Source organism: Camelina sativa, chromosome 9 (assembly GCF_000633955.1).
Source record: "Camelina sativa cultivar DH55 chromosome 9, Cs, whole genome shotgun sequence".
Lineage (NCBI taxonomy): Eukaryota > Viridiplantae > Streptophyta > Magnoliopsida > Brassicales > Brassicaceae > Camelina > Camelina sativa.
Genome location: NC_025693.1, coordinates 21,013,401 through 21,028,792, shown reverse-complemented (window position 1 = coordinate 21,028,792; position 15,392 = coordinate 21,013,401). Strand labels below are relative to the sequence as shown.

General features: G+C 36.4%; 1 protein-coding gene and 1 non-coding gene across 2 annotated transcripts in view; both read left to right on the top strand.

The window, feature by feature from the left end:
- TRNAE-UUC lies at positions 12,124-12,195 on the top strand. The gene has a single exon. It is a non-coding gene; the product is annotated as a tRNA-Glu (tRNA).
- LOC104715518 (protein NYNRIN-like) overlaps positions 15,052-15,392 on the top strand; it is a 3,291-nt gene continuing 2,950 nt past the window's right edge. Inside the window, exon 1 of the mRNA XM_019230013.1 lies at positions 15,052-15,275. Within this exon, the coding sequence (XP_019085558.1) occupies positions 15,052-15,275 (224 nt within the window). The remainder of the gene's footprint in view (positions 15,276-15,392) is intronic.

The window sequence follows — 15,392 nt, the reverse complement described above, 5'->3', positions numbered from 1 at the left end:
TGCCTTTACCTGCACCACAAACACATATTGCAATGCATAAGTATTTTATAAACACTCAGTAAGGCAATCCTCCCATCTACTGGGCTATACACACAAGCAATAGAGTATTAATAACCAACATATAACAATCAACAAACGACTAATAACAAACCAGGACTCAGCATCGAACGACGCCACACATGCATCGACCGATGCCAAATGGGGAAGCATCGATCGACACAGAAGCTGCATCGACCGATGCAAGTGTAACTTGCATCGACCGATACCCAATCTGCATCGACCGACGCATGCTCGACGTAACACGAAAACCCTAGAGTTTACGCGCCGTCCTCGCACTTGCATCGACCGACGCAAGATATGCATCAATCGACGCAACGTCGAGCACCATGATTTCCCCGAAGCTTCTCGCCGGATCTTCGTTCCTACAACCACAAAACTCGATCCCAAGCCACAAGAAAGCTTCCTAACGTCCATAATCACGATCTAACAAGTCTATCATCACACAACAAACAGATTAAAGAGTCCTCTAGCTTAGATAAGCCATGGTCATGCACTTACCTTTGCCACAGAAGAATCTGAACCTTAAACAAACAAGAACAAGCCTCTAGGAAGCTCCTACAACGATCCCAGCTACAGATCTCACCAAGAAACGCCTCAAATCTCTAGAAATCACCAAGAACGCTCAAGAACAGTTTTTATCTCTTTTCTTTCTTTCAAAATCGGCTATGCACGACTAATGAGACAAAACACGACTTAAGGGTTTTCCCTTCCCTTTTGCCCAAAACGCAGCGTTTGACTTAAGTCAAAACGCAGAGAGTTGAACCAGCATCGACTGATGCTCCTACTGTATCGATCGATGCACACCCTAAACCGGGATTCCGGTTCGCGGGTGTTACAGTCATCACCTCTATGATGGTTTAAAAAATGAATACATCACGAGAGAAAATCCTGCAGATCTCTGGATCGCGCTCAAGGATAGGTTTGATCACCAAAAGTATGTGATCTTACCAAAACCAAACATAAATGGCTAAACTTGAGATTTTAGGATTACAAAAGCGTAAGTGAGTACAATTCCGCTTTGTCCGGAATCACTTCAAGGATGGCTCTCTACGGAGAAGAAGTTTCCGATTATGATATGATCGAGAAAACATTCCAAACTTTCCATCCTTCAAATGTACTCCTGCATAAACAATATCGAGAAAGAGGGTATACTCGATATTCTGAATTGATGCAAGTTTTGCATGTTGCTGAACAAAATAATGAGCTCGTGATGATAAATCATCAAACCCGTCCAACTGGATCAGCTCCACTTTCAGAAGTGAATGTTGCTACATCCAGCTATAATAATTGGCAAGGACGAGGACGTGGACGCGGACGCGGTCGAGGCCGTGGTCATGGTCGTGGAGGAGGTCGTGGAAGAGGAAGATGATGACTTCAACGCAAGAAAAACCAACAAGCATCTTCAAATCAATAATGTTGGTCGTGTTCTAAAGAAACAAGGTGAAAGTACTTGTTACAGATGCGGCATGAAAGGACATTGGTATCAGACCTGTCGTATTCCAAAACATTTGGCCGATCTGTACCAAGCATCCCAAAAGGCAAAAGAAAGGGATGTTGAGACCAACCTCATCTATGATAAAGCTGTACCTTCTTTCCATGGCCTAAACGATGAACCCCATCTTAATATAGCAGATTTTCTCGTTGATAATGAAAATGGAAAATCATGCGAATAAGGTCGATATGCCATGATATGCTTTGTCATAGTTTGATATGTACTTTCTGTTTATAAAATGTCTTTTTGGATAATAGTTTTATTGTAATATATGATAAGCCTTTTTGTAAGACTTTTTGTTATTGTATTAATCTTTATTTTATAAATATTTTATCTCAGAAAATATCAAATTTTGAGATTGAGGATGGAGATATGTGTCTAGCAGACAGTGCTACAACGCACTTAATACTTAAAGAGAAAAAATATTTCTCCTCTCTCAAAATAAAAGACTCCGCTAGAAGCGTGAGCACTATATGTGGTAATGCAAAGATTATTATAGGCTCTGGAAAAGCCAGTTTTTCAATGTCAAGGGGAACAAAATTTGAAATTGATGCATTATATTGCCCTAAATCTCATAGAAACTTGATTAGTTTCAGAATCCAAAAAATGGATATCATATAGAGACTCTAAATAAGAATGGCATTGAATATCTTCGCATAATGTCTGAGAAGAAACATATATTGGAAGAATTGCCAATGTTATCCTCTGGATTGTATTGCACAAAAATAAATAATTTTGCGTCTTATGTTACAGTAAATTCTAAGTTTACTAGTACATTTAAGATATGGCATGAAAGACTTGGTCATCCATTGAAGAACAAAAAGATTTTTAGATCTGATGAGTTTTCATGTGATGCATGTTCTCAAGGAAAACTCATAATTCGGCCATCGCCAGCCAAAATTGGGAATGAATCACCATTGTTCTTAGAGAGAATACATGGTGATATATGTGGACCTATCCACCCTTCATGCGGGCCGTTTCGTTATTTTATGGTAATGATTGACGCATCTAGTAGATGGTCAAATGTGTGTCTATTGACAACAAGAAACACGGCCTTCGCAAAATTCATTGCCCAAATAATCAGGTTGAAAGTTCAATTCCCTGATTATGCCATAAAGAAAGTCAGGCTTGATAACGCCGGTGAATTCACTTCACAAGCTTTCAATGACTATTGTATGTCAATAGGAATCGATGTGGAGCATCCGGTTCCTCATGTTCATACACAAAATGGCATGGCTGTATCTTTGATTAAACGGCTACAACTCATTGCTAGACCGTTAATATTGAGAACAAAACTCCCAATTTCTATATGGGGTCATGCTATATTGCATGCTGCGGCATTGGTCCAAATACGACCAAGCGCATATAATAAATATTCCCCTTTACAATTGGCATCTGGCCAAGAGCCAAACATATCCTATCTCCGTATTTTTGGATGTGCGGTTTATGTGCCTATAGCCCCACCACAAAGAACAAAAATGGGGCCACAACGGAGATTGGGCATATACGTCGGTTATGCATCCCCGAGTATAATTCAGTATCTTGAACCGCAAACTAGTGATATGTTTACAGCACGGTTTGCTGATTGTCATTTTAATGAAGATGAATTTCCAGCGTTAGGGGGAGGTATCAAACAAGAATCAAAAGATATCATATGGTATACACCATCTTTGATACACATTGATCCCCCTACAAATCAACGTGAACTGGAAGTTCAGAAAATTGTACATTTACAAGGTTTGGCAAATCAATTACCAGATGCGTTCATATATACAAAAAGGGTGACAAAGTCATATATCCCCGCTGCAAATGCAGCATCAAGAGTTGAAATTCCTAGAGATGAACTCGATGGAAACAAAGCTAATAAACCTTAGGTTCAATTGAAAAGGGGGAGGCCAATGGGCTCTAAAGATAAAAATCTCCGAAAGAAAAAGAAAATGGGAGATGAAAAGGTTCAAGAAGAACCAAATAAAGAAAAAAAATCCTCAGGATGATACAGAAAAATATGAGATTTCTATTAACTATGCTCAAGATGGAATGTTATGGGCTAGAGATGAAATCGATGATGATAATGGACTATTCTCTTTTTCTGTATCTAAACAGATCGATCATGAAAAAGATGATCCAGATCCAAGGTCCGTATCAGAATGCCAACATAGGCCTGATTGAGAGAAATGGAAAAAAGCTATCCAACTTGATTGCTCTCCCTCAATAAAAGAAATGTCTTTGGACCTCTTGTCACTGCATCTAAAGATGTAAAACCTATTGGTTGTAAGTGGGTATTTGTGCGAAAAATAAATGAGAAAGATGAAATCACAAGATATAAAGCCCGACTTGTTGCACAAGGTTTTTCTCAAAGACCTGGAGTTGATTATGAAGAAACATATTCTCCAGTCATGGATGCAATTACATTCAGGTACTTAATGAGTCTAACGGCTTCTAAGAATTTAGAAATGTACCTTATGGATGTAGTGACAGCATATTTATATGGATCATTGGATAATGATATATACATGAAAATCCCAGAAGGATTTAAGATTCCTGAGGCATTAGACTCTAAGTCTAATGAAATTTGTGCGATCAAATTACAGCGATCACTTTACGGATTAAAACAATCCGGGCGCATGTGGTATAATCGCTTAAGCGAATACCTATTGAAGAAAGGGTATGTTAATAATGAAATATGCCCATGCGTCTTCATAAAGAAATCTCCATCGGGATTTGTGATCATTGCTGTATATGTTGATGATCTAAATATAATTGGAACTCAAAAGGAGATTGATGATGCAAGAACTCATATGAAGGAAGAGTTTGAAATGAAAGATCTTGGAAAGACTAAATTTTGTCTTGGGCTCCAAATAGAACATTTCCAAGATGGAATATTTGTGCATCAATCAAACTATACGAAAAAGATTTTAAAGCGCTTTAATATGGACAAAGCGACTCCTTTGAGTACTCCAATGGTCAATAGATCTCTGAATGTCGATAGTGATCCATTCAGACCTTGTGAAAACAACGAGAAAATACTTGGTCCCGAAGTACCTTATATGAGTGCTATCGGTGGACTCATGTATCTTGCAAATTGCACTAGACCGGATATTGCATTTGCTACGAATCTACTTGCAAGATACAACTCATCTCCTACTCGCAGGCATTAGAATGGGATAAAACATATTCTTCGTTATCTTCAAGGTACGGTTGACTTGGGATTATTCTATCCTAGAAACTCTTCGGTTGGTCTTGTTGGTTTTGCAGATGCAGGATATTTATCAGATCCACATAAATCTTGATCCCAAACTGGATATGTTTTCACAATTGGAGGAACTGCAATCTCATGGCGCTCACAGAAATAGACTTTGGTCGCCACTTCCTCAAATCATGCAGAAATAATTGCTCTTCATGAAGCATCGAGGGAATGTGTATGGCTCAGATCAATGACTAACCATATACAAGAATCGAGTGGAATAGTCATCAGCAAAGAGCCAACAACGTTATTTGAAGACAATGCTGCTTGTGTCGCCCAAATCAAAGAAGGTTACATCAAGAGCGACAGAATAAAGGATATACCCCCAAGATTTTTCTCCTACACTCAAGAACTCGAGCAAAAGAAGGAAGTTGATATTCAACATATCCGCTCAAGTGACAATGCAGCAGATCTATTCACAAAGGCGCTTCCGACTACCACATTCAGAAAGCATATTCACAGTATTGGAATGCGTCATCTACGAGATTTATGAAGAAAGATTATACGTATCTTTTCGAGGGGGAGATTACATTACTATACTCTTTTTTCCTTGTCATGGTTTTTATCCCAAATGGGTTTTTCCGTGACAAGGTTTTTAATGAGGTAGTACGTAACTCGTCAATGGTGATGGATAATCAAGGGGGAGTATTGTAAAATACAAGTGTGATTATTCCATCACAAGACACATGGCATTACACTTGTCTATGTAATGTTTGAAGTGTTAACATTTGTCATTACATCTCTCCACTTGTCATTACAAAAACTAATAGGTAGTGACTCATGTGTTTTGTAGTACACTATAAATAAGAGGTTGTGTAAGAAGAGTTAGAAATAATAGAAGTTGTCTTTCATCCAAAAGACTCTCAAAGTCTTTGTCTCTCTCGGCTGCTCCTCCCTCTCTCTCACTTTGTTATTTCTTGTTCACTTTCACTACAAGAAAACCTGCGTTTTGTGACACCAGTAATCGTCACAAATGGGTCGCAAAACACCTGTTTACGACGTTTGAGCGACGACCTCTAGTAGTCACAAATTTCTCGTCGCAAAATGACAAGCGTCGCAAAAGTGTCACAATTTTGCAACGATTTTGTGACTACTAAATTTGGTCGTTTATAAGTGACTCCTTTAAGACTGTAACTTTTAGTCGTAAATTAAAGACCAAAACGTGACTGAATTTGGAAACGCGTATATACGACTACGTTAGGACGAGTTGTGCGTCGGTGAATCATGACGAAAATATGGTCGCAAATAAGTGACAAAGGTCGTCTCAATTTAGTCGCAAGATAGTAGTAAATTAGACGACGTATTTGTGACGCTTTTGTGATTCATGTGTATTTGAGACGAATTAGAGACTCCTGGTTTGGAGAGAAATAAGCGTGTCATTAGTCACTACTATTATTGTTTTACCAATTTAGAAAGCTGAAATCAAATGCTAAAAATCCTGACAATTCAAATTTGAAACCTAAAACACCATATTGACCAAAAAACACAATCCATAACCAAAACATTAACAACATTCATGTTCCAAACAACATTCATGTCCCAGAAGAGATAATTCAAGTTCCAACAAAAGAGATAATTTCAAAAGAGAAAACAAACATAAACAATAAGTTCAGAAGAGTAGAAGAAGATTAATTCTGAGAGGTAGAGAGAATGACTAAACCGTTTTCATTGACGGTTTGTTCATTGGCAGGTATGGAGGCTGGTGTAATGCCATCTCCGGTGGCTGGTGTAGTGCCTTCTTAGGTGGCTGGTGCAGTGCCTGCATCAGTTGCAGGTGTAGTTGCTGGTGGTGGTTGGTGAGCATCCATATAGTCAGCTAATTCTGGATCTTTTTTCTTCATGAATGAGAAAAGGTGCTCCAAGGTTTAGAGTCGAGAAAGGGCTTGTTGGTGTTCTTCATTTTGTTTCACGAGCTTACGACGAGCATCTTCAAGTTTCTGATGCAACTTCAACAGAGATGAGGAAGAAGAGCTTTCACAACTCCCTTTTCTTTTCCCTTTGGCCATGGTTTCAGCAAGTCATCCAAGCCCAAAAGGATTTCCCTTGTCAGAAACACAACACATTATACAAGCTGAAGCTAGAATCAGAGAAATATAAATCAAATGAAATGTAAATCTAAATCAAAAACCGAAAAACTTACAAAATCCAAGCTAGAATCAGAATTACAAATCGACATTAGAGAGAATCAAAAGCTAACTCTAACCAGTCAAAGAATCAAAAGATAACTCTATCCAAATGCAAACTTAAACACAAATATCATAAACTCAAACACAAATTCAAAAGCTCAAACAGAAATTACTCAAACAAGAAGCCAAGATTCCTTACCATATGGTCTCAACGCCTTCAATATGGTCCTTAATCAAGACTGGTAGATGATTTCGCCCAGGAAGCTGCAACAAACCGTCAATCAAAGCTTCATAGTCTAGCGGCACCGGTGGTTCTCGAGCTTCCGGTGGACATTCCCATTCGCCATCACTAGAATCTTCATCACTCTCAGGCTGTTCCTCTTCCATATACTCATCCTCATCGAACAGTGGCTGACGAGGTGAGGTGCTTGGTCGTGTTGCAGAAGATTTGCTTCATTCCATGGTCTTTGTCTCGGGGAGCAACAGACTTCCCTCCTCGTCCTTTGGTCGATTTACCAGCCATTAGGAGCAATCAAAGAGAATACAAAGAGATTGGGTTTAGAGTATGAGAGAAATCGATCGAAATAGAGAGATTTGGTTAGAAATTGAAGAGAGAGTTTCGGGTTGAGAGGAAGAGAGCAAAACCCTAGATCTAAAAAGTTATGTCGATATTTACTAAGTGTCGAATGGGTTTTGTTTTAACTTTAGAAATCTTACGTAGTCACAAAAGGGTCACAAAAAGAAAACCCGAAATTTTAATCTGAAAACCCGAAATTATAATCAAATATTAGGAGGGAGGTTTTGCCGCTAAAAGAAAACCCGAAATTTTAATCTGAAAATCATCCGTCGCAATTATGTCACAATACAGTCGCAAAGAAGTTTGAAATGGTCGCTAATAAGTCGCAAAGTGTAGCAAAGAGAGACGAATTTGTGACTAACATCTAAAAGTCACAAAATGTTTGTAACGAATTTCTTACCTTATGATCGAAATAACACCTATCTATTGTGATGTAAGGATGATATTACAATAATTAAAAGTCTAGCAAGTTAAATTATTAAAAACACATGCAATGCTTGTAAGTTATGAAATTGCAAACTCATTACTTAACATTACATATCATGTTACATGTTATGGTTTGATTAATTATAAAAAAGATACAAAACCATAAGTTGACTATAGCATTGCTTATTTTTCCAAGTCTAATGTTGTTGGAGTCATTATAAGACTTATAATATAGACAATTGTCAAAATATGAATAGATAAATGTCCAAGTAAAATACGAGTGTCGCAAAGACGTTACAAAGTCATCCCGAACTCAGGTGTTAGTCGCAAAGTGGTCCCGAACTCAGGAGGTGGTCGCAAAGTCGTCGTCTTTTTGTAGCTGATTTACGACCACTTTGTAACTGCTTCAAGAAACAGACGCAAAAACGCTACCTTATTGTGACCAATCTAAAGAGTCACAAAACTTTCTAATGAATTTTAAAGCTTTTGATCGATCTACAGTCCATCTAATCTGTTACAATCAATGAAATTACAACAATAGAGCAAGATTAATCCTTTACATGACAATAATCATGAAATGCATTTAAGTTCTGATCATTACAAAGCATTACTAAACATTACCTAATATATTAAGCAATGTTTAAGATTTTTAAGAAATTCTTACAAATGTTTAGAATTCTATAATATTTGTATGCCACTGATTATATTTTTCCAAGTCTAATGTTGTTGGAGTCATTATAAGACTTATAATATTGATAATAGTAAAAATATGAATAGATAAATGTCCAAGTAAAATACGAGCGTCGCAAAAGCGTTACAAAGTCGTCCTGAACTCAGGTGTTAGTCGCAAAATGGTCCCGAACTCAGGCGGTGGTCGCAAAGTCGTCGTCGTTTTGTAGCTAATTTACGACCGCTTTGTAACTGCGTCAAGAAACAGACGCAAAAACGCTACCTTATTGTGACCAATCTAAAGAGTCACAAAACTTTCTAATGAATTTTAAAGCTTTTGATCGATCTACAGTCCATCTAAACTGTTAGAATCAATGAAATTACAACAATAGAGCAAGATTAATCCTTTACATGACTATAATCATGAAATGCATTTAAGTTATGATCATTACAAAGCATTAGTAAACATTACCTAATATATATTAAGCAATGTTTAAGATTTTTAAGAAATTCTTACAAAAGTTTAGAATTCTATAATATTTGTATGCCATTGATTATATTTTCCATGTCTAAGGTTGTTGTAATCAGTAGAAGACATCTAATATTGACAATGGTATAAATTTGAATAGAGAAATGTCCAAGAAAAATATGAGCGTCGCAAAGTCATTACAAAGTCGTCCTGAACTCAGGTATTAGTCGCAAATAGGTGACCGTAGATTTGTTCCATTTTGATGAAAACACATAAGAAAATGCCCAACAAAACAGAAAAAAACACCAAAATTTCATATTGAAACTTGCAGCAAGCACAGGCGGCGCTTAGGGTTTGTAGAGAAGAAGATGAATCGTGTGTAAATTATGTTTTTGCCCATCTGTCAGTTTTTTGCGTCTCAAAGTGGTCGCAAACTATGACAGGTGAATATTTGTGACGATTTTGCGACTTCATTTTGGGCGTCTCAAACATTAGGTGAGTTAGATACTAATGTTTCCAACGTTTTCTAAATTTATTTTGCGATTGATTTGTGACGGAACAAAAAAACTTTAAGAGAGTTACAAATAAGTCTTATTTTGTAACGATTTAACGACGGCTTTTTGCAACCATGTTCTTTCCGTCCCAAATTAGTCGCAAACTACGACCTTTTTTGGACCAGTCTTAAAAGCGTAGCAAAAGGGTTCGCGATTTGCGACTACTCGCTGACTTCCCAACATCGTCGTTAATTTGCGACTGATTTGTCTTGGTATTGGTGTTGGTCGTTAATTGGTCACAAATACGTTACAAAGTAGTCGCTAATATTTGCGACTACAATTTTGGTCACAACCAATGGTCACATATCGCAGGTTTTCTTGTAGTGTTTGCAAAGTATTACAAACATAAATTAAGTGTATTTTGGTTATAATTCACAACATATTTTATATAAAAATTATAATATAAATAAAATGAATTTTAACCTATGCTTTAGCATAAATCTTTAGTACATTTGTTTTCTGCAATATTGCTTTAGCTAGCTAGCGATCAATATGGATATATAATGCTCACGGAATTAATTAGTATCTATATACAATAAATTTTTTAAAAATCAACTACTGTATCTTCCTCATCTTTTTCTTTTTTTTGTTCCCTCTTTAAAAGCTGCATTTTTCCTAAATGATGATGCCCACCAAGACAAACCTCCGTATTAATTGTTGGACATTTGTCTAATTAAATTCATGATTTCTTTTGTGTGCAACAAAGACCAGAGTGTTAAATGTTTAATTGTTTATATCATTATTCAAAGAAATTCAAAAGCAAATAAATAAACAAGTTTTTATTAATTGTAAAACGCAAGAAAAACGACTTTTCTAGAGTTTTGAAGAAACGAGAAAAGGCTATTCTATTGTGCACTTTTAATTTCTTTGAGATATGGCGTTGTTGTGCATGCACTTGTAAGTTAATGTACAAACGACTAGACAAGAGTTATAAAATTATAAAAGGTTAACGTAACATTGTTATCAAAGACAATTCCATTGTTCAAAACTTTGATGATATCTTTTGTCACGGACAATCATCCATCTCTTATATTGCATTTGAGATGCTTCAAAGACGTGATCTTTTTATAGGATACTGCTGTTCTTCGTGTCGTCGTATCATACGATCCACTTCTTGTATAAGCATCACGTGGTCCCTCTTGGCGATTTCCAACTCGCGCTTAAGCTCTTCAGGGGAACACCAACTCAAGAAGCCCCTGACTGGGTCACGTAGATGGGTTTCTGCCAAGAAACAGATCCGGTCCACGTAATATTGCCTCCCACGCTCATTAGGGATACACATGAGAAATCTAGCAGCACCCCTCATATCATAATCCATCTTAGACAACCAAGCGCGTATATCTCTGATTTGTTCGCCGGCATGTAGGGCGCAAACACACACTCTTTTTTGCATTTACACGGACAAGATTCCATCTGCTAATACAATCAATTGTTAGAAAGGAAACAAATAAATGCATCCAAGAAAAAAAAATCATCTGAAAAAATTCTGTTTTTCAAAATCTCATATATAAAAGTTTGATATCACTTACGGGGACGAAAATAAATTCTTTATTAGCAATCAATCAATAGAAGCAAAGAAAACCTAGAAATCCTAAATCTAATGATCGATCAAACTAAAAAAAAAACAAACAATGGTTAAAATATATTGTGTGAGAATAAGAAATTAACTAACCAGGGAAAAGATGAAGAAAACAAAGCACAGCCAGTTTATGATGACACAAATTAAAGAAGATGATGAATACTATATATAGTTGAAGAGAAGATGGCGACGTAGGTATATAATATACACACAAATATGGAAATTCTCGAAGCCTGTCCGATCCATCGCGTATCATCGCAGACCTTTTTCTTTCTTTAATGGATGCGCGACGTTTCGACGTATTTATTATATGAGTGAATATTTCCTACTATATGTATAGGGAAAGTCGAAAACGGTTACAAGAGATCACTCGAATATCTTTGGTAAAAGTACTATTCTTATTAAAAAAAAAACTTGTTTAAGAATTATTCAAATATTAAACAACATTGTTTAATTTGTAAAATTTAGAACGAAGTACATAAAAGAAAAAAGGAAAAATAACTAAAAGAAATCGACTTAAGATCCTCGTTAAAGCAATCGAATTAAGGAAGACTGTATATTCCTAAGGTGATGACATAAAAATAAAAAAAAGTTTAGCTGTTGGCTGTTGCACGAGCGAGTGAGACGGGAGAAAACATATAAGGTGATGCCAGTAGATTTATATAAGGCCTTTCGATTTTAGTAATTTTATTCAAAATAAAAAGTATATAAGGTGATGCCAGGAGAAAACAAAAGAAAGGAGTCATATTCAAGGTTAACTTTTTTTATTTTATTTGATAACTCTTATCTTATTTGTATGATACAAGATACATTAATTTCGGTAACTGTAAATGAAAAGGCAATTGTTTGATCTGAATTGACTTTGGCTTTTCAGACCTGTAACAATATTCCTGGTCTAAATAGTCTTTTTGTTATCCTCTTCACAAATCCGATGTCGTCCAGCGGTTAGGATATCTGGCTTTCACCCAGGAGACCCGGGTTCGATTCCCGGCATCGGAGTTTTTTTTTTTTTTTAGGAGTTGTCAATATAGAGAATAGTATAATTAATAACCAACATTTAATTTACAGGACATACATGAAATATTTTTATTTTGATGGTATCTATAATATCTATAATATACCATTAATTACAAAAAAATATTACATAAATATAAACAATGATTATTAATACCTGTAGTTAGTGGTTACTATGATATCGTAACTGAAGTATTCTTTTCTTTTAATATGATAATAAATAATTCTAAAAATTTAGTTAGAAAAACAAAAATTATACTTGTATTTATATATCGCTATATTCCTCAGTAGTACTCATTTTCTTCTTCCTGTTACAGTTTCTACATCTTTTCGTCTTTCCTACCAAATCTGAACTGAGAAAGTTCTGTATAGTATATACATACAGACACATTCTATTCTGGTTAGTTAATTATGCTTCTTGTTACACCATATTTTTAATTGGTTTATAGTTTAAGAGTTTCTATAATTTCTAGGGGTTTCAAGGTTTAGGGTTAATTAATAGAGTTTTTTTCTTCTTAGTATTCCTAATGTTATGATTTGCTTCTCCTATATACAGACCAAAATTTTGTATTCACTTCTAATGTTGACACGAAGTTTTATTGGATACAGATAGAACTATATATTTCATTTTTTTGTTTTATTAACTAATTTGGGGGTACACTTTTAAATAAATAAAATTTTAATAACTTACTGATATATCATGGTTTTTACGGTTTTTAACCATGATGTAAGTGTGCTTTTTTAGTCTTTTGATTTGTTTCTAGGTTATTTTTGAGTCTTAACAGGTTATTTAGGAATTTGGCACGGATGGAGCAATTTGGAACATTTTGGAGCACTTTACGGAAGGAAATCAAGTTGGAGTCGGATCAGAGACCAAGCATCGATCGACACCACTTAAGGAGTATCGATCGACACTCGTGTTTACCCGACGAGAGAACAACAAATTTGGAAGTTTTACAAATTTGCCCAAAATCTTCTATAATTGCAACATAAGCCCCTGGACGTATTTTAGGATGTATATATATGGTTTTTGGGTTTTAGAAACCCTTAAGTTATTTTCTAGCAGTTTTTGAGAGAAGGATATTGAGAGCTTTTGGGAGAGAGAGATCTGCTTTGTAGAGAAGAATTCTTGAACTCCCTCTTCTACTTTTTAATATCTATTGCATGTTATTCAGAATTATGATCTGTTCTTCATTAAACATGTCTGAGTAATTTGCTTGTTAGGTTTAGGGTTTTTCATAGGGTTTTTATGATTTATTAGATCTGAGATTTTTAGGGTTCTTAATCTTTTATGATCTTCATCCTTGGTTGTTCTTCACAATAATTCTTGATTGATCACCTAGAATTGTTATCTTAGGGAAATAAATTGATATGAGAATATAATTGTTTTCCTGATTAAACCATTGATGAGCAGAATTGTTTATTACAAAGAGATTTGAATTAATAATTCTGTGAACTTATCTAAACCTGTTCTTAAAGCTGATTTATTACTTGGAATTTTACAAAGAGATTTGGATTTTCTGGTTTTAAATTTAGATTATAATTGCAGTGAGAACTGATTATTTTACCAAAAGTTTAGAGTTCTAGATCTGATTTTTATTGCTTGAACCTTAATTAATTTATCTGATTTAATATTTCATAATTTCTTGAGAAATTCCCTAGGCTTAGCTCTTTTGATTTTCTGAATTCACAACACTTTTATTTAAATATTTGCATTGCTTTATTTTAATTCAATTTAACTTGTTTAGCGTAATTTACAAAACTTTACAATCTATTGTGTTTGATCTTGAGTCTCTGTGGATTCGACCCCTAAGTACTGCAGTGATCTCTTGTTTGAGAGAGTAGCTCTAGGGATTAATTTGAGCCTATCAAATTTTGGCGCCGTTGCCGGGGACTCTCTGATCTACCATTAGATTTAAGTTTTTAATTTCGTCTAAACTTTTCTTTTTATTTTCTACTTACACGTTTTTGTTTTTCTTCTCTTTGGTGTTTCAGGTGCATGCCTCCTAGACCTCACACAAGGAGCAACAAATCTGGTCCTACTGTGAATTTGTCAAACAAAGAGTTGGGAAAACTTGAACGTGAGAACAGAAAAGCAGCTAAATCTCTGAAGATGGTTAATACGATCATTCTGATGCGTGATGAAGCTGGTGTTTTGAGGGATCAAGAGGGCCACTTGCGCAATGAGCAGGGCCAAAAGCTTGATGCAGAAGGAAACGTGATTCCTGAACCTGTTGTCAACGAGCAGGCTGTTGTGAACCAGCAAGCTGGTGTCGTTGATGATCCGGATCTTGGTGTCGATCGACACCAACCAGGTGGCATCGATCGACACCCACCTGCAGACGTGCGTGGAGCTGCCAACCACGTACAGAACCCCGTTCGACGACAGGAGAACAACCGGGATCTGATCAGGACCATTGCTGACTACAATCGGGCTGATCTGGTGTATGAGAACCGGTCTGCTATTGTTCCTCCCCCTTTTCAGAGGAATGATTTTGAGTTGAAACCTGCATACTTTCAACTAGTTGGGCAGAGACCTTTCTCTGCTTTGCCCAATGAGAAGCCCTTGGATCACATTGAGCATTTTGAGGATTTGGTGACTAGTATCAAGGCTAATGGGGTAACTGGGGACTACATCTTCTGCAAACTTTTCCCTTACTCACTTGCAGGAGAGGCATCTCAATGGTTGAAACAGCTGCCTGCTGGATCATTAACAAGCTGGCGTGAGGTCAAGGTGGCCTTCCTCAACCACTTCTATGATGATGCAATGTCAGATGAGTTGAGAATCAAGCTGTCTTCCTTCAAGCGGAGACCAGATGAAGCTTTCAAAGCAAAGGAGTTATGATGATATCAGCCCAAGTCAGTGCCATTATTCAGAACAAGATCCCAGAAAAACTTCCTGATCCAGGGAGCTTTGTTCTTGATTGCACTATCTTCACTGACAGATTTGCTAGATCTTTGTGTGATCTTGGTTCTAGTGTCAACCTTATGCCAAGATCAGTAGCACTCAGCCTGGGAATGACAGACTTCCAGCCTACTAAGCTCACTCTCATCCTTGCTGACCGGTCTGTTCGCATTCCAGATGGTGTTCTTGAAGATGTTCCAATTAAGATTGGTGAGTGCTTGATACCTACTGATTTTGTGGTGTTAAAGTATGAGGAGGAACCCAAGGACCCTCTTAT